Source organism: Nestor notabilis, unplaced genomic scaffold (assembly GCF_000696875.1).
Source record: "Nestor notabilis isolate BGI_N333 unplaced genomic scaffold, ASM69687v1 scaffold27058, whole genome shotgun sequence".
Lineage (NCBI taxonomy): Eukaryota > Metazoa > Chordata > Aves > Psittaciformes > Psittacidae > Nestor > Nestor notabilis.
Genome location: NW_009941876.1, coordinates 18,834 through 40,658, shown reverse-complemented (window position 1 = coordinate 40,658; position 21,825 = coordinate 18,834). Strand labels below are relative to the sequence as shown.

At 47.2% G+C, this 21,825-nt stretch overlaps 1 protein-coding gene across 1 annotated transcript in view; it reads right to left on the bottom strand.

The window, feature by feature from the left end:
• Positions 1–6,620: 6,620 nt before the first annotated feature.
• ATP11C (ATPase, class VI, type 11C) overlaps positions 6,621–21,825 on the bottom strand; it is a gene marked incomplete at its 5' end in the record, with an annotated part of 30,365 nt that continues 15,160 nt past the window's right edge. The window contains 9 exons of the mRNA XM_010021118.1: positions 6,621–6,819; positions 11,926–12,079; positions 13,565–13,668; positions 14,713–14,778; positions 16,229–16,364; positions 18,726–18,853; positions 19,884–19,943; positions 20,195–20,340; positions 21,576–21,678. Coding sequence (XP_010019420.1) covers positions 6,703–6,819; positions 11,926–12,079; positions 13,565–13,668; positions 14,713–14,778; positions 16,229–16,364; positions 18,726–18,853; positions 19,884–19,943; positions 20,195–20,340; positions 21,576–21,678 — 1,014 coding nt within the window. The remainder of the gene's footprint in view (positions 6,820–11,925; positions 12,080–13,564; positions 13,669–14,712; positions 14,779–16,228; positions 16,365–18,725; positions 18,854–19,883; positions 19,944–20,194; positions 20,341–21,575; positions 21,679–21,825) is intronic.

Genomic DNA, 21,825 nt, shown 5'->3' with positions numbered 1-21,825 from the left:
GCAGGAATCCCGCACATCCCAAAGCAGCATCTCCTCCAGCCAATTCAGCTGGCACAAGGCAGCACCAGCCAGCTCAGCATGGAAAAGCTACGTTGGCTCAAACAGAGAGATAATTGGTCATGGCTTTTCCTTAGCATCAGTCCCTCAAAAGCCTGTATGGCCACAAAGATTCCTGTTTTGGAAACCTGGCTGCGTACAGTCCCTCCTTTTGTGCACGTCAGGATGAATTCCCAACTATTCCAGTGACACACTCAGCACAGGCAATGTCCGCTTGTATTTTACACTGCCAGAAGCTACTCGGCATGCCTGTCTCCTCCAGAGACAAGCGTTACTCTGCCTGCCCGAAGAACAATAAGCTGAGGTAGAAGGAACAAGGAAACAGACAAAAAGCAAACAAAGGCAGCCAGAAACATGGATATTTCTTTTCCAGGGATTTTCCACCCAGGCTCCATAACAACATTCAGTGCCCTTTCAGAAGGAAAACCTTGCCAGCAACTGCAGCACCTCTGTTTGCAGAAGGGGTGCAATTCCTTACCCTTAAATCTCAGGGAGAAGGTGTAGGGAGAACTCCTACTAATGTCATTAATTCCAGACCAGAGGCCAGGAAAAAACCCAAACCTCAAAATTTAAAACCTTCTATCCCCCAATTTGAGGCTAGAAAGTTCTGTTGGGACTGGTGTCATTATTTGGATTTGAGAAATCACCCTTCCGAAATACCTATATATTCAGCCAGGAATGGTCCATTTTAGGCAGCCACAGACATCTGAGACCTCACAGGGATGCAATCACCTTTTGCGACTGATCTGGATAATCCCATCAGCTAATTCTCTGTAGTATATATTTTTATTACCATTCAGAGAAAACACAGGTTTCATTTCTGCAGCTTCCAAAACCTGCTGCTTTGGAATTCACCTTTCATTATGGGACCGTGCAGAAAGCAAGGGCTGAGCAGCGAGTCCGGCTGCTCCAGCCCCACGCACTGCTGGAGGCATCGCTTGGTTACAAAGCGTGTTGACGGATGCTCATCTGTCACCATCAGCTCAATCCATCCCGTCTCCCAGCCTCTCCTTCAGAAACACCTCTCTCCTGACAGTTGCTGGGGAAAACACTTTGTGGCTAAAGGGGTAATTTAACTTGTCACCCTCAATTCAGCCTCTGTCCCAGCTCCCACACACAGTCCTGCTGGTGCCAGGTAATTTCACCAAGTGCTCTCATCACTCCAGGGCTCAATTGTTGCAGTGTTTTTCCCTGGCTTGCCCAAATCCCATTTTTCCTGCTACACCACTGCTGCAAACAGCTTTGCCCTGTACCACCACATAGACCCATCGGCCCCAGCTCCAACAGGCAAAAACGGGACGGAAGAGCTCTGATTTTGCTTTGAGGGTGATGCTGAGAACTGGAAAAACAGAGCTGGCTAAATGCAGTTTGGAGTCAAACTGACATTGAAGGGAATTGCTTACCTCTGGAAAAAGCATAGGGACATCAAAAGACTTGTGCAGGAGGGCAATTAAGCTCTGGTTGGTTTTCATGAAGGGGGATTTTAGGAGGATTTCATATCCACAAGGCAGTATCACCCCCAATCCAGGGGTACCACTCACCGTGGGCTCTTTCCAAGCTGGCACAGGAGGAGCAGAGCCTCCAGACAGGCACAAATCCCAGCCCCACTGAGGCCGGTTAAGCCTGCACTGATTTCACAGACTGGTTTGTGTTTGGAAGGGACCTTAAAGCTCCTCCAGCTCCAACCCCTGCCACGGGCAGGGACACCTTCCACTAGAGCAGGTCGCTCCAAGCCCCTGTGTCCAACCTGGCCTTGAGCACTGCCAGGGATGGGGCAGCCACAGCTTCTCTGGGCACCTTGTGCCAGCGCCTCAGCACCCTCACAGGGAAGAGCTTCTGCCTCAGAGCTCATCTCAAGCTCCCCTCTGGCAGGTTCAAGCCATTGCCCTTGTCCTGTCCCTACATCCCTTGTCCAAAGCCCCTCTCCAGGTCTCCTGGAGCCCCTTTAGGCCCTGGAGCTGCTCTAAGGTGTCCCCTTGAGGAGCCTTCTCTTCTCCAGCTGCCCCAGCCCAGCTCTCTCAGCCAGGACTATGTCAATGTGAGAAAGAGAAAGGACTCCACTTTGCTCTCCCACTCTCACTTGTTCCTGATGTCAGTCAGAGCTGCCTTGTTTATTGCTACAACCCCAGATTCAGAAGGGAGCAGAGAGGCAGGAGCACACACACCCCTTTTCTCCAGGCCACAGTGTGTTTCCAGCTTAGCAGGTTATCCCCAGACATGTGAAAGTTTACCGAGCAAACCCCCTGTGCCATGGCTGCCGGGGAACAAGGAGGGATGGGGATACTGTGGCCCATCCACATGCCAGGAGCCCTCAATCACACCCCAACAGCCTGACCTTCGAAAACATCCTTGCTAAAAACCACCTTACCAAATGACATTGCTTCTCCTTCCCAACATGAAGCATTTTAAATGCTAATTTGGTGCTTTCTGAAATAGCCAGTGACCCGCAGCCATCACCCATCATTACACTTACTCTGGTTGTCCCATCGTCCTCGGTAGCCAGCTCGGAGTAAAACCATTCCCAGCTCTTCAGATGATTCTCACTATCACTCACTCAGCCTATTAAGATTCTCAATGCGTGCATCTGGTTTCCAATAGTATAAGCAGCTTCTTAAAGGTTAGAGTTTGTTTTAAATAGCACAGCCATCTGTCCTCCGGTGGCTGATGGGAGCTGAAGACATCCAAGCAGCCAAAACAGACTTCTTCAAAGTGTCAGTTTGCCATTACAAACATTTTGGTTTGAATCAGACACGTCCTATAATATGAAGTCTATATATTTTCCTTGTGTATTATACAAACACTGAGTCTTGAAGTCTCATTGCCTTGTTGGGGGTTCATCAGTGCAAATACCTGGCCTGAACTTCAGCAGGTACTTGACAAAACACAGAACAATCTTCATGTGGGTGCTTCTAGTCTTTGAACTAAGAAATAGCTCCTTTATTACAGGCAGCCACGATCGAACCAATGCACAGCACTAAGAGAAACTCTTTGTGCCCTATGGAAGTCAGGCACATGGACCTGCATTTTTTTAGGCAGTTCCTAAGTGTCAGCTAAAGCTCCGAGTTTAACTCTTCTATGAAGATAAATCAGTTTATTCACTCACTTTCTTAATTTGATGTTAGTTTTGAGGGAAATGGGGTCAGACCACATAGCTGTACATGTAGCTACATACATGTAGCAGCTACTAACAGTAGAATTGTTAGTAATCTGCTGGAAAACACATAAAGTGAGAAGCAACCAGTAATTCCCATCAGAGAACCAAGCATGGCCTTGCTGGCATCACCCCCCATTGAAAATGCCCATGGTCTCCCAGTGCTGCTTTGGAAAAGGCCCACATTAAAACCATCACCCAAAGAGACAAGACAAATATATATATATTAATCAGAACAACATACCAAAGTTTATTGATTACTTCAAACAAAAGTCTCTGTAATGAAAAAAGAGCAAGTTGCATTCATAAAAGGTAACATTCACATTCAATTTCCTTTTTATATAAAGCAACATAAATGTATAAAATTGCATTTAAGTGAAAAAATGTAAGGTTGCAGTCCTCTTTTTTTATATATATATTTTTTATTTTTTTGCAAGAAGCTGAAAATGTATCTTCTTGTTGCCTGTATAGAATTTACACCTTCTATATAGTACATGGTTTTTAAAAACCCCAGAGCTGGGCAATTGGATAAATGGTGCAGTATTAGGTGAGTTTTCAATCTGTGTGTATGCAAATTCAATTTGAAGCTTTTCTGCAATTCCAAGTCATTTCATAACATCCTCATTAGGATCAGGGTTAGTTTTTGAGAAGTAGCTATGACTACACCAAGTTCCTCCGTTATCACAGAACAGTTTTAGAGGGAATCTTAATTACTTTTCTTATCTTGCAGTGTCATTAGCCAGGGATTAAGCTTCAATAAGTTCTGATGAAGAAACCCCAGCCTTTTTTCCTTCAAGTTTTCCCACCGATAAGCCTGTACTGACCTTTTAGCTCACTAATGAGCACTGTAACAGAGCAGCGTGTGTACGGGACATGAACAATCACAGCATCACACTGTCAGGTTAGTGCCACTCCAGCACCCTGCTGGCTTACACCCTACAGTTCCTATCACCACTTTTTCCTCCCTTCTCAACCCCAAAAGGGGTCTCCTGTTTGCCCTGATCTCACAAGTCATCCACAGCAACAGGAATCTCACTTCTGCTGTTGCTGAATGATGAGGATCAGCTTCTTCTGCCCGGCACCACACCAGTGCACTAGCTGAAGATCCAAGCCCACGAAAACCTGCATTTTGCCCCCAAAAAGACATCTCCCATTTATTCCAACCCACCTGTCAGCACACCTGCCTTGGTTTGAACATACAGCTATTGCAATGGCTTGCTCCATCCTGAGACGGGACACTTTGAAATGGGAAGAGAAGATTTGGTTCTCAGAAAGCTCTGTCTTGAAACAGGCTGCAGAAAGGAGCCCGTTTCAGTGGCTTTATTCAGACAGTTCACACTTACATGGCAAGCTTTGCTCTGTTCCCACTAATGTAACCAGCAAAACCTCCACAGGAACAGTCTTTGACCCTAGGAGTAGAGCACGACACAAAAACTGAGAAGCAAGGTGGCAGGCTTGGGACCATCCGGGCTTGGAATGGTTTTGAATCACAGGAATCAGGCATTTGAGCGCCTGCATTTTAGAGGTTATGTAAACACAAGTCAGCAACTGTATATTTAAGGAGAAAGGTTACATTTGGCATATAGAGCTTATCTTCATTGTAGTCATCGTATGCTTCATCTGTAGGCACCACATTTTAGCAAGAAAAGTCGAGAATGGGACAAGGTCTGCAAGTTGAAGTCTAGGTCCATGAAATGAGCTAGGAAAAGGAAAAAAGAAGAAGGAAAAATAAAAGCTTTGCCCATGGGACACATGCTGGAAGTGCAGCTCCTTACTTGCATGCAGCAAGGAGTTGAGCCGCGGTTGCTAACAAACACCACTTGCATCAAGGCCAGTGCAGTGTGTATAATACAGTGGTCCTGTCCGTACATCCCCTCCCATGCTGGGTGACAGAAGAGCAGCCACTGGCCGTAGGGACTGTGCACATCCCTTTCCCACTCAGGTAAGGCCCATTGCAAAGTCCTCATGATGCACACCACAACCTGCCTGAGCTGATCCACATCCTGCTTCCACTGGAGACACAGATGGAGCTCAGGGATGGCAGCCAGAGAGCAAGACTCGATTATCCCAAAACTAGTCCATGATCCAATGAAATCTGATGAATGGCATGTTCCATCTAGTCCCAAATGGTTGTTTCTTTGCATGTAAGTGACACAAAGCCTGAGCGAGCAGGAGCCAAACGCAGCCCCTCTGGAATGAGACTCCAACACTTCCCACAGTGGTTCCTCTGCAGCGCACCGGGGCCAGGGGAAAGCAGCATGAGGAGGGACCTTCACACTGAACACAGGGTGCTCCGTCACTGCTTATGACTTCACACAACAAAAAAAGCTGCTTTTTCCACGTATCAGAGAAAAAAAATGAAACCAAACATGAAATCAGGCATCTCACCTCAGCCTAAAGAGGAAAGTTCCCGCGACCATGGTGCAGGTAGAATTAAAAAGAACATGCCAATTTAAAACCCAAATAAAGTGTAAAATGAAATCAAAGTTCCTGCATTCCTTTCATTTTCAAACCGGCTTCTTTTTTTCTTAGTGCAAATAACTCAAGATGCAGTTTGATAAGCCTGCAGGTTTACAGGCACAGCCCGTGCCCCCGGGATCATCCAAGGGCTTCACTGTCACTCAGGCCTTTAAAGTGTTGAAGCAACTGCACAGTGCAGTAATGCAAGCACAACCACATGAGGCAAAATGGCTCAGCACAGCCCAACTTCCAAGCTCCACGACAGCTTCCTTCCATGACGAACAGCCACAACACGAGGGAAAAGGATCTTTTCTTCACCCTCCATCAGGAATAAACCCACCAGCAACCAGTCCGTGGGAGGATGCTCAGGTGATTCCCAGCACCGCGGGTCTCCGCACCGAGACCATCTCTACGGATGGACCACAGGCTGCTTCCAGCCATTCCCAAAGGAGGGATATACGTGACTGAACTCTGAGCACTGTCGGTGAAGATCCCTCCTGGATTTTCAAGTATTTCTGCCACGTTCATCTGGCATCCCACTGCTGGGAGGGGGCAGCCCTGGCACCAGGCAGGATGCTCGCAGGGCTGCATCCAGAGGAGCAGGCTCTTCCCGGTGCCTTTGGGGAGCCCAAGGGGCTGTTATGGGGTTTAAGTCTGTGCTACTTCTTTGGTCAGGCAGAGCAAGAGACTTCAGCAGCTCTTTGCTGCTCTCAGACAGATCTGCAGCGGACAGAGGAAGCCCCTGTACGAAATGGGGCTGGCGTTGCTCTCTTGCACTTCAATTCATGCTGTTTTGGATGAATTCCTAAAGATGCTTTCTCAGCCTCCGATGATGTAGAATTTGACAGGTTTAATTTTTGGGGGTGTGGGGATGCCACAAGACCAAAGACAAACGGGTACCGTGGGGCCAGTGCCCTGGCTACTGCTTTATCAGCATGGCTGCTTATTGTTCTTGGTGAGACTAAAGAGAACTGTTAGGTTAAAACCATGGTTTTCCTACAGCTTGACAGGATGCAGTGTTTGCATGGAGCACTTCAAGGTATCCTGAGAGGATATCTTTCTGCCAAATTAGTAACAGCATCTTCGTTCTTCACGTAACCATTCTCTATACGTTTGTATGAGACTAACATAGGCAGATCAAAGGGGTCAGTCTGCAAAAATGAGAAGGAAAACACACGCGTATTGCAATTGTTACACTCCCAAACCCCTAAACCTTTTCCTGTGTTATTTTTAGAAGAAAATACTTAACACTTCATAGGAGAAGAAGAAAGATTAGCCCACGGTAAAAGTGCCAAATGTCATTCACAAATAAACCGGTTTGCAAAACGCTGCATAAAGTCCCAAAGTAGCATCCACCTCCCATTCTGCCCCAGCCCAGCCGCCTCCCGCACCAGTCTGCACCAGTATATGGTAGTGGAGAGCACCACCTAACGTCTGTGGGGAGGGAGCACTGCTTAGGATCCATGCCAGATGCACCGGAGGGCTGGCAAGCCTGGCTCTATGTGCCAGCCCGATTACACCGATCACTTCAGAAGCGGCTGCAGGAGAGCTTTGCACCAAATCTGTAGTTTGCAGCTACATAATATTTCACCTAAAAAGTGTGAATTCAATTAGGCACTTTTACTATTTCACCCTGCTATCAGCTTACTACGTTTCAAATCAAGTCAACTTGTACCAGGATGCTCTCTGTGTGCGTATGTACATACAGACACTGAGGCATGTCCCCCGTGCATTGACATAGACAAGTACATGTTTAGTATCAATCTATGCAGATGAATTAAAACGTACTTATTTCTATCTGACAGAGCATGCACCCTAGAAAAAAGGGATTTTGGTACCATTCAGATGCAATATTGGAATCATTTTAATAACTGACATTTGAATGCTTCACTGTAAATACATCAGTGTTAGCTTTTATAACCTGTTAGCAGGATTTCCCTGGCTGCTTTCTCACATTAAATTATCTGTTAATATTAGACTAAAATATCAGTTATATTGAGAGATATGTTTACATACTGCAAAGTATTTCATTTTGAGAGGATCCGTACACACCCAGGACTCTGAAGAGCTCGGATAGTACGACATCCCCACATTAAAATGCATCCCAAGCATTGCATCTCCGTTCCACAAGGACAGCTGCCCCACACCGATAGTCAAGAGGATTACAAGAACCACAGTTTAATTGATTTGGGGAGGTTACAGTTGGTTAATTGATGCCTTTGAAAACCATCCCAACTCCTTCGGATAGGGTACCTGTTACAACACATTAGACTCATCTGAGAATGTTCTTAAAAGAAGTGGTCTGACAGAAGGTCTGGCCGACAATGAATCAGGTGCCTTCCTGCTGCTCTGCAACAGCGAGGCAAAGAGACTTATAGCACACACCACATTCCCCTGCCTAATGGTCAAACAATACAAGACACACACCATTTGACAGCTAAGTCATATCATAAGGGATGTAACAATACACACTCCATAAGTACCACAGAGATGAACACTGGCTGGGTTCTGCAGTGCGAGAGGCACAGGGGGTGTTCAGAAAGCAGCCCTGCTTCCTGAAATGGTCACCTCTGGGCTTGGAGGTTTCTGCTAGAAGTGCTTTTGAGGGAGAAGGAAACCATCCGTGATCTCTGCGTAACTGCTGTTTTAAAACAGTGAGTAATACTGGAGATCTGCAGTGAAATCAAATGCTAGAGACATGGACTCAGGGCACTGTGCTGCGGGGTAGCACCACCATCCCCGTGGTCAGCAAGTCCAAGACCATCCCTTGTTGTAAGCGTCGAGTTCAACAGCAGCAGCTTATTCACTTGGACAACAAGTGGTACCTCTGCTCTGGAGCCAGGCTGGGAGAGCTGGGCTGGGGCAGCTGGAGAAGAGAAGGCTCCTGAAGGGGACACCTTAGAGCAGCTCCAGTGCCTAAAGGGGCTCCAGGAGACCTGGAGAGGGGCTTTGGACAAGGGATGGAGGGACAGGACAAGGGCAATGGCTTGAACCTGCCAGAGGGGAGATTGAGATGAGCTCTGAGGCAGAAGCTCTTCCCTGTGAGGGTGCTGAGGCGCTGGCACAGGGTGCCCAGAGAAGCTGTGGCTGCCCCATCCCTGGCAGTGTTCAAGGCCAGGTTGGACACAGGGGCTTGGAGCAACCTGCTCTAGTGGAAGGTGTCCCTGCCCGTGGCAGGGGTTGGGACTGGATGAGCTTTAAGGTCCCTTCAACCCAAAACATTCTGCTATTCTATGATGCATGGAGCAAGATGGGCACCTGGGGACCTCCTCCTACATGAAACAATGCTGAGCTGTTTGCCATGTCATCCAGGGAACATCAATGTCAAGTCCACCTTGCCCCACACTTTAGAGCAGTTTGTATCTAGTCCACTAACACACAGAACTACACCAGGGAAGGAGAGTGAACCAGCATCAGCTGCATCCACCTCACTTGGACATCCTGAGCATGACCAGCTCATCCACCTGAGGTGCAGCAGGAGACTGAAGGGGAAGAGACAGAGTAAGTAGTAAAGCAAAAGATATAAATTAAAGCAAAACGAGAGGGGAAAGCAAGGTTTTGCTGGGTGAGCAAATCTAAACATAGGTTTCCAGGAGTTAGGCATTAGGGAAAAAAGCAGTAGAGCAAGCAACACATAGTGACTCAGAAAAGAAATCACCTTATTCACTCCAAGAAAAGCTGTGATTGCTGGAAGTTTGAGAAAGCATGAAGATAGTGGATGTTCCTGAGGAAGGAAGGCGCTTCGTTACCTGGTTCACAACAGCACAAAAGACAGAAAATTGCAGTACAAGAAAGGCAGAAACCAAGGCAAACACAAATGCGCCTGGCAGTAAAACAGAATAAAGAAAGGGAAACAAAAGCAAAACACATTTCCACACAGAAAATTTAATAAAGACTGAGCAGAGCCAATGCAGTGTTATAGGGAACATGGGGTGGAACCCTGTCCCCTTGAGGTCAAGGGCAAATGCCCATCGACCCAGCTTCAGTTCATCCTCCCCTTCCGAAAGGGACCCTCAGCTGCCAACTTGGGGGTTCAGGCATCTAAATAACATCCCTCATCTTGTTTGTCATTAATGCTCCCCTTGGGAAACTGATCCCCAATATTAAGGCCAGGATTTTCTAAAGGGTCTTGATGTGAAACCATTTACCTGGTCTTGGATGCCTTTACAAGTGAAGGGACTGACTCTGGCATCTGCCTGCTGAGACACAGACATCTAGAGCTGGTTTCTGCTGCAGGCGCCTCCCAAAGCTCTTACTCAAAATGTGCATTTAAATCTGGCTCAGGCTGTGTTTAGTTTGGAATGCACATATGAAGAGACGTATCTAATTGACACGTACTTTGCTTTGCTAAATCATTTCGTAAGTGCCTTTTTTAAAGCATCTAGAAGACTCTTGAAAGCAAGTATTGCACAAGGGAATGGATCCTCTGGCCAAGAGGTGAAGGCTGTTCCTCGTCCTCTCAGGGGGGTTGAGCTGGGGCTCAGAAGCCTATTCAATGGGGGTGTCAATCTCAAAACTACTAAATCATATTTAATGGGAGGAAATTATTACATGAAGCCTCAAAGAATTCAACCACACTTCTTCAGCCACCTCTATCGCTTTCAACTTGAATGGTTTGAGGGGGGTTTTGTCTTGCAGATACATGTTTTAATTCACTGATACTGTGCTAAACTTGGACTTAAATGTTACGGGAGAGGAAAACCTTTACTGCTTCATTGGAGACCTTTTTAATTGAGATTATCATCAGGCTGAGAGAGCTGGGCTGGTTCAGCCTGGGGAAGAGAAGGCTCCTGAAGGGGAGACCTTAGAGCAGCAGCGCCAGTGCCTAAAGGGGATCCAGAAAACCTGGAGAGGGGCTTTGGACAAGGGATGGAGGGACAGGACAAGGGCAATGGCTTGAACCTGCCAGAGGGGAGACTGAGATGAGCTCTGAGGCAGAAGCTCTTCCCTGTGAGGGTGCTGAGGCGCTGGCACAGGGTGCCCAGAGAAGCTGTGGCTGCCCCAACCCTGGCAGTGTTCAAGGCCAGGTTGGACACAGGGGCTGGGAGCAACCTGCTCTAGTGGAAGGTGTCCCTGCCCGTGGCAGGGGTTGGAGCTGGAGGACCTTTAAGGGCCCTTCCAACCTAAACCAGTCTGGGATTCCATTATCGTTTACAATAAGGACCAAAGATCTCAAGTTATGACAGGTGAGGAAAGTGCACTGAAACCTCACAGGATACAAGAGCTTCAATGGGAGAAGCCTATTTTGAACCTCAGTGTTTGGAAGGTCATCCCATAGTTTCCTGGGACATGGGTACCACGTGGAGCTGGGCACTATGGTGCTGGTCTGGGTTACCTGCCAGCAACCACCAAACCATCTACTGGGTGTCAGCACAGGGGTGACCTCACACGAGCAGCATTGGCCCGTGTCCCTTCACCTTGCCCTAGCACTGCCTAAGGACATGAAACCCAATGGCAAGAGGTCAGGGCTGGCCAGCAACGCACCACGTGCTGACCCAAAGCAGGACTTGCTGCTGCTGCAGGGCAAGAGGGGCTGCAGGAGGGAGGGCAGGCGCAGGGAGCAGCAGGGACACGGCTGGGGTGACAGTGCAGTGCTGCTGGGGCACCCAGCATCGCTGGGTAAGCAGAGAGCAAGGGAGGGACTGAGCAGGGTGCGAGGGGTGAGCCTGGCACTGGTGGTGCTCACCATCAGCAGGAGTGGCAAAACAACATCTCAGGAGATGGCTTACACTGCTAAAAGAGTCCTCCTCCTCCTTAGCAGCAGAGGAGAGCTGTTAAGGAACCAGACCGCTTTGAGGGAGAGCTTGTCACTGCAGGCTGACGCCACAGTGGTTATTAAGGAGGGGTGGGCAAACATGACAAGACCTGACCCTGATCCGTCTGCACCAACATCTGAGGACAGACTCAAGGGGAACACCGTGGGTGTGCTCTCTGACATAAAAACACAGCTTTTTCTGCAGGACACAATATGGGGGGGTTGACGATCAGTTCAGGTTGCAAAGGGTTATTGTATTTTACAAGAGACAGCAGGTTTCCATCCAGTGAAGGCAGCTAAGGAAAGGCACGGGTTGAATCTCTCCTTGCTACAGATATAGGCAGTATTTTTAGATGAGCTTCTTGACATTTTTGGCATGTGAAAGAGTGAGATGAGACTCTAGAAAGCCTTCCTCGAGGTGCGAGTGGTGCACGGTACCGTTACCGGTTCAGCTAGTGCTTAAGACTAAAAATACTGTGCAATACATCACCTTGCTCCTTACCTGATGGTTTTTCTCTTTTATGCTTTTTAAAACTATTAGAAGAATCTCTGGGAAAAGGCTGATAAAGATCAGGAGAATTATTGCCAGCCACGTGGAAACTGAAGTCAGCATATGGGCAAATACAAAATACATTCTTTGCTGCTTCAAGAAAGGCCTGAAAGAGAAAGAATACGAATACATTGTGGTTAACACAAGCTTCCCAAGAAGGTAAGAATCAAAGGCAGGTTCAGATCACACTATCAGCAATAACACCTCCCTTTCAGAGGGAGGTGGATACATCCTGCACAGACACACGCTGCCCATCCTCTACCACTGCATCTCCTGCCTTCAGCTGCAGTAGTGCTGGAGGTCCTGTCACCTTACACGATGCATTCTGCATCTTCCACATCTGTTTCATTCCAGCGTGTGGAGGGGTTTGAATTTTGCTGCTACCACTGAAAGATAAATTATTCCCCTTATCAAAACCCAGACCATTTTATTTCAGCTTTGAATTTTGCTTCTGGTTTGCTTTGGATAATGGAAACACAGAGACTGTTGGCCCCCTTTTTGCTTCTTCCTCCCTCCCTTGATGATGGAAGGGAACCAACAGATGCTTATGAAAAATGCCTCATAAATAACTGATCCCCAATTATCCCCAGACAAGGATTCCCAGTGCTTTGCATTAACTCCAAAACATTGAGCTGGGCAAGTTAAACACACCAGTGGAAACCTCACATGTTTCAGCACAGAAACCTGGTTCGATCTCAGATCTGACTCTGTTGGTTGGGAACGCTGACTTGTTAAAACAAAGCCTGTGACCTTCAATTTACATGTTTCAATCAGTTGCACATCTTTATTAGCAGGCTGCTGGGGCAGGGATCTAGCCAATAACCCATGGGCTGATCCATGGGAAAGCAAAGGTGTAAAATGGGAGATGCTCTCTATTGTGAATGTTAACATGAACATCCAGCTCCAGCATGGGAAACAGGAAATTAACAGTATTTGCAGTATACTATTTGCTTGCCTGCTTTTGCAAGACATGAAGACTAAAATCCTGGCTGCACTCAAGTCAATGAGAGTTTCTTCTCCTCATCAGATCCAGGATTTCAGCATCAGGATCTGTGCTTTCTCCTGCTTATTTCTCCCTCTTAAGCTGCCCCAGAGTGCTGGGTCTTAATCTGCACCTGCCTCATCTGTTCCTTCCCTTCTGTATCCACCATCAATTTGTTCTTTCCTTCCCATCCACACGCACAAACAGATCCTGAAATATTTATCCCAGAACCTCCCAATGAAGGGCAGGGGCCTCAGCACCAGAAATAACCCTGAGGGCAGAAAAGCAAACCCCCTCTTGCCAAAGCTGAGCACCTCGATGATGACCAGAGAGTTACCTGCTTTCAGGCTATCCCTTTGGTAGGATGACAGACCTCCTCAAGCACATCTCATCTTGCAACAGCCCTCCTCAGGCACCAGCTTTTAGTGGGCATTGGGAGGAGATACTATCCCTTCCCTCCTGGTAGAGGAAGGAGCATGGCTGCACACACCCTGACATCCATAAATCTCTGGCTATCCAAATGAGGTGATGCTGCAGCCACGTCTCCCACAAAGCCAGTGCTGGGCATTCCCCTCAGAAAGCACCATGGAAAGAAGGAAAGATACTTGCCAAATGACTCCTCCCCAGAAGAATGAGAAAAACACATAGAAGGCAAGGGAGCCCCAAATCACAAAGTGGTTCATCCACGTCCAGAATCGGGTATCTAGTGCTAGCTGTGTGAGTATCAAAAAGAGAGACAGAGAACAGGCGTTACATGCAGAGCACATCTGATTGCATTTATATGACATCTCAGACTGGTTTCACATTAAGGTTGAAGGTTCTTCTAGCAGCTACCTCTGTATATGTGCACCAGGGAACACAGAATCATAGCACCACAGTGTGGTTTGTGTTGGGAAAGACCTTAAAGCTCCTCCAGGTCCAACCCCTGCCACGGGCAGGGACACCTTCCACTAGACCAGGTCGCTCCAAGCCCCTGTATCCAACCTGGCCTTGAACACTGCCAGGGATGGGGCAGCCACAGCTTCTCTGGGCACCCTGTGCCAGCGCCTCAGCACCCTCACAGGGAAGAGCTTCTGCCTCAGAGCTCATCTCAATCTCCCCTCTGTCATTAGTGCAGATCCAATACAGATTGGCACGACATCAACAGGGAAGCAGCAAGTTTCTAATTGTAACTGACACTTTTGAATAGAATAAATCTGTAGCAATCTCTGATGTGACAGGGAAGAAATGTCTAAAGGTTACAGGGGTCTGTAATTGCCTCCTGCCACCACCTGCTGTCCTGAACCAAACATAAAAGACCTTTTGTAAGGTCTTATGCAAACTGTTCCTTCTGGAAAGCTCCATGAAACAAAGCAGATTTGCTGCTATTTGGCAGATGTGCTTCTGTGACCCCTCAGGTGCTGAGCCATGGCTGAAACAAGGCAGAAAGACACAAGTTCTCTGTTGCTCCTCTCTTGCTTGAGCTGAATGCCAAAGGGTGAACGTGTGGGGAGAACTCAACCGTACTCAACTGGAGCTCTTAAAAGAGGCCAAAAAATAGGAAAATAGTTTAACCAAGACAAAAACAGTTTAGCCCAGGAATAGAGATCACAGCCTCCACAAACGGTCAATAAGGAAGTTCTGCCTCTATGGAAGAGAAGATTTAGGTGTGGTGGGAAGCCCTAAAAACTTCAACACATTCACTACATGATTTGGCAGCACATCCACATACATTGGAAAATCATTACAAGTGACTGCAGAAGGAAGCAGATCCTCACCTTCAGTGTGACAGTGAACACCAGCACGGTGAAAACAATCGTCCCAAAGGTCCAGTTCCCAAAAACCTGAAAAACAAGTTACATTGGCACAGGCATCTGGGTCCATCTCCTTGGAGAGGCACAGCAACAACGATGAGGACGGGGTGCAAGCAGGGACCGGAGGGGAAGGACAGGATGGAGCAACTACTATGGGGTGCTGATGCTCGGAGAGGCGATTGCCGCCCGCTACTCTACCCTGTGCCATGCAGTGCCACACAGATGGGGACCCAGAGCTGGGATGGTGACAGGTACAACCTCCTACTAACAGCAATGTCGATGTAAGTCATTGGACCACCTGTTTGTCATGATTTCTTGGTAGTTTACTCAGTTTCTGCTTTCTTGCAACACCTCTGCTCATCGTCTCAGTTTGCACCAGTGGGTATTTTTCCACCTGGTTTGGTTTGCAGGTAGCTAGTGACGACGCACAACAAAGAAAAGCAGATACTGCCTATAAATCCAAACGATGGCAATGAATGGGAGAGATGCTTACCAAAGGTTGTCAAGATCTGAATGCATACAGCAAAACAGAAAGTGAAATGTGAAAGCTTTCAAAAAATGCAAACAAAAATATCAAAGTCAATAGGAGTGAAAAAGGAGTCAATCAAACAGACATGGATATCGTGAACAATTGCTGGTAGCAGTTCTCACAGGCAGAAGTGTTTACAGAACAGGACATAACCACACAGCTTATTTTAGTGCCACACAGACCTGACCTCTGAAGGCGTTTGCAGAACACATCAGTGCTTCGTGTTCTATTCAAACACAACCAGAATGGCTATGGCTATAAATACTGAAAAGCACTACATCTGCAGTACAGGGGCTTGACTACATGTAGCTGGGGCCATAAATGTTGGCATTGATGCAGCATATGCAGACACATAGATAAATTTCATCAGCTTTTCTCCAAGAGCTAGCTGCTAAAGAAGTCTAAGGTGTTCTCCAGGGTCAGAAGGGATGGTGGAAAGAGGCTTTCCATCGATGGAGATCTGTTAACACACTGTGTACCCCATTATAGAAAGGGTCCTGAGACAGCCCAGGCCACCACATCTGCACCAGGGCTTTGCTCTGTACTCAGTGAACCAGCAAAATGAAAAGAAAGAAAGAAAAAAGGGAAAAGGAAAGAAATTCCATCTCTTTTAACCCGCTCCTGCCCTGGGCCATTGCCTGGGGCCACACAATCAGGGAAGAGGCTGTCCAAAGCTTGCTGGGTTAGAATAAAGCTGTGTGTGAGACTTAGTTCTTTTACCTAGTGAGTCTAACCAGCTCTGCCCTGTTTCCATGGCAATTTGGGAAACGTTTCATCTCAAGCTTTTACTGCAGAATCACACCATAAGCAAGGCTACGCCGTCGGACAAGACTCGAGACACACCGCACAGATTAAGTGCGTAGATATTCCCTGCCAGGCGTTTAGAGAGGCAGGGCACAAGAGAAGCACTCATCAGTCTCCCTTTTGGGTGGTGTTTTTTGGTGGAATTACCTTTCCATTGTCTTCCAATGATGAGTTTTGAAAAAGAAAATAAACCCCAAAGAAAAACACGAGTCCTTCAAAGGCGCCCAGAAAGGTCCAGTACAGGAACGGCCTCCACTGCAGCATGGCATTATCCGAAACCTTCCTGCCAAAAGAGGGAGCAACAAGAACATCGCTGTCATGTTTAGAGTGTGCTGTAAAGCCCTTTGCAGCCAGGAGATCAGCTTTGGATCAAGCCCTTGCTGTACGAGATGAGGAGGTGAAACACAAATACCTGCCACAGATGTTTGCCATAAACAGCTGCTGGTCATGAGTAACCACGTGAGGTTCAGCATATTTTCTCATTATCAAAACAAAACCCAGCCCAAAATGAACAGCTCTAACACCATTCTGAGCCTCTCCCACAGCCCCTGCACCACGCACAGTGTCTGCTATCAACTGCTGAATTTCAAAACCAGAGCAGCCATACAGGATGCAGCCAATCCATCATGTGCTTCCCTCTTTTTATTGAGCGCACCAACTCCTTGGTTGAGAAAAGCTCTGCAAGTCCCATTCCTGGAAGCGGTGTCTTTCTGCACAAGCTCAAAATAACCTCCCGAATCATTTGGAGGGTGTTTTTAACACGGGGGTTGTAGCAGGAAGCTTGGAATATTGGATGGATGAGATATGGCACAGAGGCAGCAGCAGCAAAGGGATGCGCAATGGGCAGAGCTGTGTATGGACCACATTGCCCAAGGAGTGGGGGGCAGCTATCAGGGCAGGAGGGAGTCCAAATTGCCTTCTTTTCAGATTACTTTCTTTAAAATCTGAACACTGATGGGGGAGAAAAGCACCAAAAATCCCCATTCTTTTCTCATTTTAACTGCTCACTGTTGAAGCAATACACGTATTCTCAGCCAGATGCACCTTGCAAACCGGTGTGGTGCTGGGCTCCTAGAACTGCAGTTTCTAAACCAAACCCCCTATGCACGATGATGCAGCAACAATGCTCTAACGTACCACAGTCTGGGCATGAGTAAGGAGCATGGATAAACCAGACTGTAAGCAGGGCTTTTTTATTGCAAGGAGAGAAAACACAGCCTCTCTCTGCGAGCTCTGTTTTGCATTCACAGTGATGTCCTGCAGTGCTCATCGTAAACAGGCTTTTACAGCCCCTCAGACTAGAGATCTGCAGTGCAGCAGCTCAGCACCGCACACAGCAGCAGTCCTGCATTCAGCAGCACATACACAGGCATTACTATTCAAACTACAGCTACCTGCCTGCACAATTCATGCTTTCCCTCAATGAACAGACGCCAGAGATCAGACAACCACCAGCCCAAGGCACAGGGCTGCTGTTATTGGTCTATGTCACACAATATTCAACTACCTATTTAAAGATACACGTGGTGGCATTTTGCCATACAAGTGGAGGAACACGGAGGTCTAATCAATGATGGATCTGAGTACTCACTCAAAAGCACCCAAGCCCCTTTCCTAGCCTCAGGGCTCTTGCTGCATGCTGATTTTCCTATACCTAAAGCAACTTCCACACCACACCTTTAGGTTGTGTGATGTCTAATTCCCTGCACTGTCCCTGCAAAGGGACTCTTGGCTTGAGCAGGGCTGTGCCACACACAGCTCCTCCATGCTGAGGAGCATTGTGTGATGGTGACAGGGCTTACACAGGCACTGGCCAAAGCAGCCCCGACATGGTCTGCCTCCACAGGGGTGACCTCGCTGCTGAGCTTACTGCCCATCAAGGGAATTAACAACAGCGGTGCATGAACAGGGGCATCTTCCTTAGTCCTTGCTGAAGGGCTGTATTCAAGCATGGGCAGGGCTGGGAGGAAGACAGGAAGCATATCTCTTTCCATAGGAGACTGGATCCTCTCACTACTGCAACCAAGGAAGGGGAAAAAGCAACCAGCAGAGAGGTGCAGTCTCCTCTTAAACTGTCCTTTTCCTGGGCAACACAGCACAAAACTCGAGTGTGTGGATCAAAGAGAACTCCCTGGCAATAGGCTCTGATCTGGGGATTTGGCCTGTGGAGGATGATATCCATTTAGACAAGCTGAGAAACTACCTGCCTGAGCTGGGCTTCAGAAACATTTGTCTTTCTCAAAACAAAAGGACCTTTTTTCCCCCTGAAAGCTAGATCTTCCCTCCATCCATTACATGCTTTATCATGGGCTTGGCTCACGCTGCCTGGCCCAAAGCGAGGCTGAATGAATGGTCTTGGCCACATTCACTGATTGATTTTTCTTATGGATAAGGAATTCCAACTACAGTTTATTTTTCTTATAGAGACACAGCAGTGCAATTGGCTAGACCAGATACTGCTAGACAGCAAAGTAGAAATAGCTCTAACCCAGAGCCAGCAGGGACAGAAACAGCCTTTGCTGCAGTTCATGGTGACCCCATCACCAACACAAGTGGTGACACTTGCTCACACTCCTGCACCATCACAACATAAGCCATGGTTAACCAAGCTGTGCAGAGGCTTACCCAGTCCAGTGCTACTTACATATAGAGCTGAGGGTCCGAGGTCAGCGTGTCGATGTTGATATGCTGCTCCAGGAGGCTGTAAGCCAGGATGGGCAGTGATGTGAAGCAGATGTTGTACATGGTAAGATAAGCAGCATCGTACAGTGGCTTAAAAAAGGAAGAAAGGGTAAAATGAGACAGAAATTCCACTTTAGAAGTCTCTCCACAAAGAGATTTAAAGTTTCCAGCCCTTGCCGCTGTACATACCCTACAGATTCATCCCTTTGTCACTGCCACATGGGATGGCTTCATTTGATCGGGGTCATGCTCTGTGCAATGCAGGCTGCATGGCCAGCACCCTGCTCCCACTGCCATGAAGTTTTGTAACTGCCTGGTCTCATCTCCAGCTCATTCTCCAGAAAAAACATGATTCAACAGCTCTTATCACAGCTTTCCTGTGGCTGCTCTTGTGCTGCTGTTTCTATTAATACACTTGATGTCTCCTGTGACTCTCTAAAGACTAGACTGGTTTAGAGGAACTACAGCTGCTTTTTTTAAAGAGGAGGGGAAAAAAAAAGGCAAGTGCTTCTGCCAAGAGAAGCAGAGAATTATCTCCTATCACTTACTCTTCCTCACCATTACTTCAGAGCCCAAACAGACACAAAAGCCCATTAAGCTGACACAAAGGCCAAAGCTCTAGTCTCCGAGCATGTGAACCCATTCTCCACACTGATCTGTCCCTCTGATGCTCACTTGGACTAAGCAAGTGATGACACTTGTCATGTCTTTTTTTAAAGGCTGTCACAAAAGAACGAGCTGTTCTTCCTTTTAAGAGACACTTTCAATGCAGGGAAATGCAGCACAAGGGAACAATCCAGGGTTTCTTGGGAAACTTCTTTTAAGAGAAGTAGAAGCAGCAAAATCAGGTGGTGACAAAACAGCTAAACCCCTCTCATTACTTATCTGTGTTTAGGGGTGGTGGATGGGAAAGGAAAGAAAGCAGATTTCTTTCTTTTCAGCTATGGGTCTCAGACATATGCTGTAGATATGGCATTGAGGAACAAGGTTGGTTCCTACTGTCCTCTAAAGCAAGGTGAGGAAGGGACAGGGTGCCAAAAGCCAAGTCGTCCAATCTGGGACGCCTCATTGTACCACTTGCTTTTTATCCTGGATTTATAGTCACATCACTAGAAGTTACCTGCTGTGAGAATCCACAGAAGAACTGGTATAAAAACTGCGGTAAAATGAAGCAAAGGTTCTGGGGAAAGAGAAGACAAGCAGTCAGCAGGGAAGTGACAACTTCTCTATCTAAATCCAAACAACCTTTCCTATCACCAGTCACTAGTGTCTGACATTACATTATCAGACAAGTCAAGACACTGTTCTCCACCAAGCACAAAACTAATCCAAGGAGCAGTTAGTATCTGCAGAAGAAAAATCACGCTCACATTCCCCTGTAAAAGTAATCCAAAGTATATGCAAAGCAGTAAGCTGCACACACATCCTTACCTTATAGAAGAAATACTGTACAAGGTGTGCTATTCTCACATAGTATAAATGCCCATGTGCTAGTAGCAATTTTCTTAAGTGTTTAAACTTTGGCACAGCATAGTCGCTGTTTCTGGAAGCCTGTCGTCCTTCTTTGCCTTTTATACCTGGAGACAGAAGCATAGCAAGGGGTTAATCCCTAAGGGACTGGAATCTGGATTGATGCTGTGGTATTGGGTTAGTCCTTAAAGGACTAAGATCTGGACTGATGCTATGGTATAGGATTAATCCCTAAGGGACTGGTATCTGGACTGATGCTATGCTATCCCTAAGGGACTGGAATCTGAATTGATGCTATGGTATAGGATTAATCCCTAACAGAATGGAATCTGGACTGATGCTACGGCAAAGGGTTAATCCTTAAGGGACTGGCACCTGGAAAGATGCTACCCACTAGGTTTGTTCACATCACTGTCTCAGGGCATGACATAAGGCATTACTTCCCTCTTCATGCCCCAGGAGGGTAACACACTGACGTGCTGCAAGCCTCGGCGTGGTTTTGGCTCCACACCATTCAGACCTGCCTCTGGAGTTTTTCAAGCTATATTTAGGTTTAGCTGTCTGAGCTCCTATGGAAAAGCGTGGTGAGGAGTACCTAAGCAAACCTGATAACAGATAAGGAATTGGTTTCCCCAGGGCTTGCCCACAGCTCGCACAGCCTGGTTATTTCACAGCACACACCTGGTTATTTCAGACATCCCCACAGAGCTGAGCTCAAGAAAAGCAGTTTTGTTCTCTCAAAAGCCACATCCAAACCCAACTGTCCTGGGACATCATTCATCACTGTGATATTTCCAACAGCCCCAAATAAAGAGGCTGCCCTTTTCGTTCCATCAACTCTTCTTTACTACAAAAAATCTCCAGTAACTCAATGTCATACACACAGGGCATACAACAGAACTGAGCATCAGCCCCCAGGAAACACACGTGGGTGCCCATTGGAGCTACTGGCAGCTGTGACCAGTTAGCCCTAATACAGTCGGTACTTTCATTGCACTGCCTTTGCCACAACTGCCAGGAATCACCCACCAGTTTCCTACTTGTGCCTTTTCTCCTCTGACCAGCAGGCAACCTTTACCACCTTCAATGTGACCACAGAGTTTTTGAAGGCCATCTGCAGTTTATCACTGATGAGTAGAGTGATGCTATCAAAGGCAAACAGTGTATGATGACATCCAGCATTTATCTGGAGTCAAACCCTGGCTCCAAAGAAAACAACAGTGGACTTCCTGTGTTTTCCAGTGGGATCAATTTAGCCATGTGCGACCAGAAACACTGACTGAGCCTCAGCCAACAGCAGACAGATCTTAGGGATCAGATGGGTGTTATCAGGGGGTCTTACCTATTCCAACATGTGCTTCCAGAATCATACTGACATCATTTGCACCATCCCCTATGGACAGCGTTATCGGGCTCCCTTTTGTGTTCTTCACCATTCGTACAATCTGAAAGATAAGAACAACAAAGGATAGAGCAGAAACCAAACATTCAGGTAAAAAGCCTTCAGGAACCCCCAACTGCCCCACTTGGAAGAGCCCCCTGGGACAAACAACCAGACAAAGTAACACCCAGAGAGTTCAGATTAATAAACC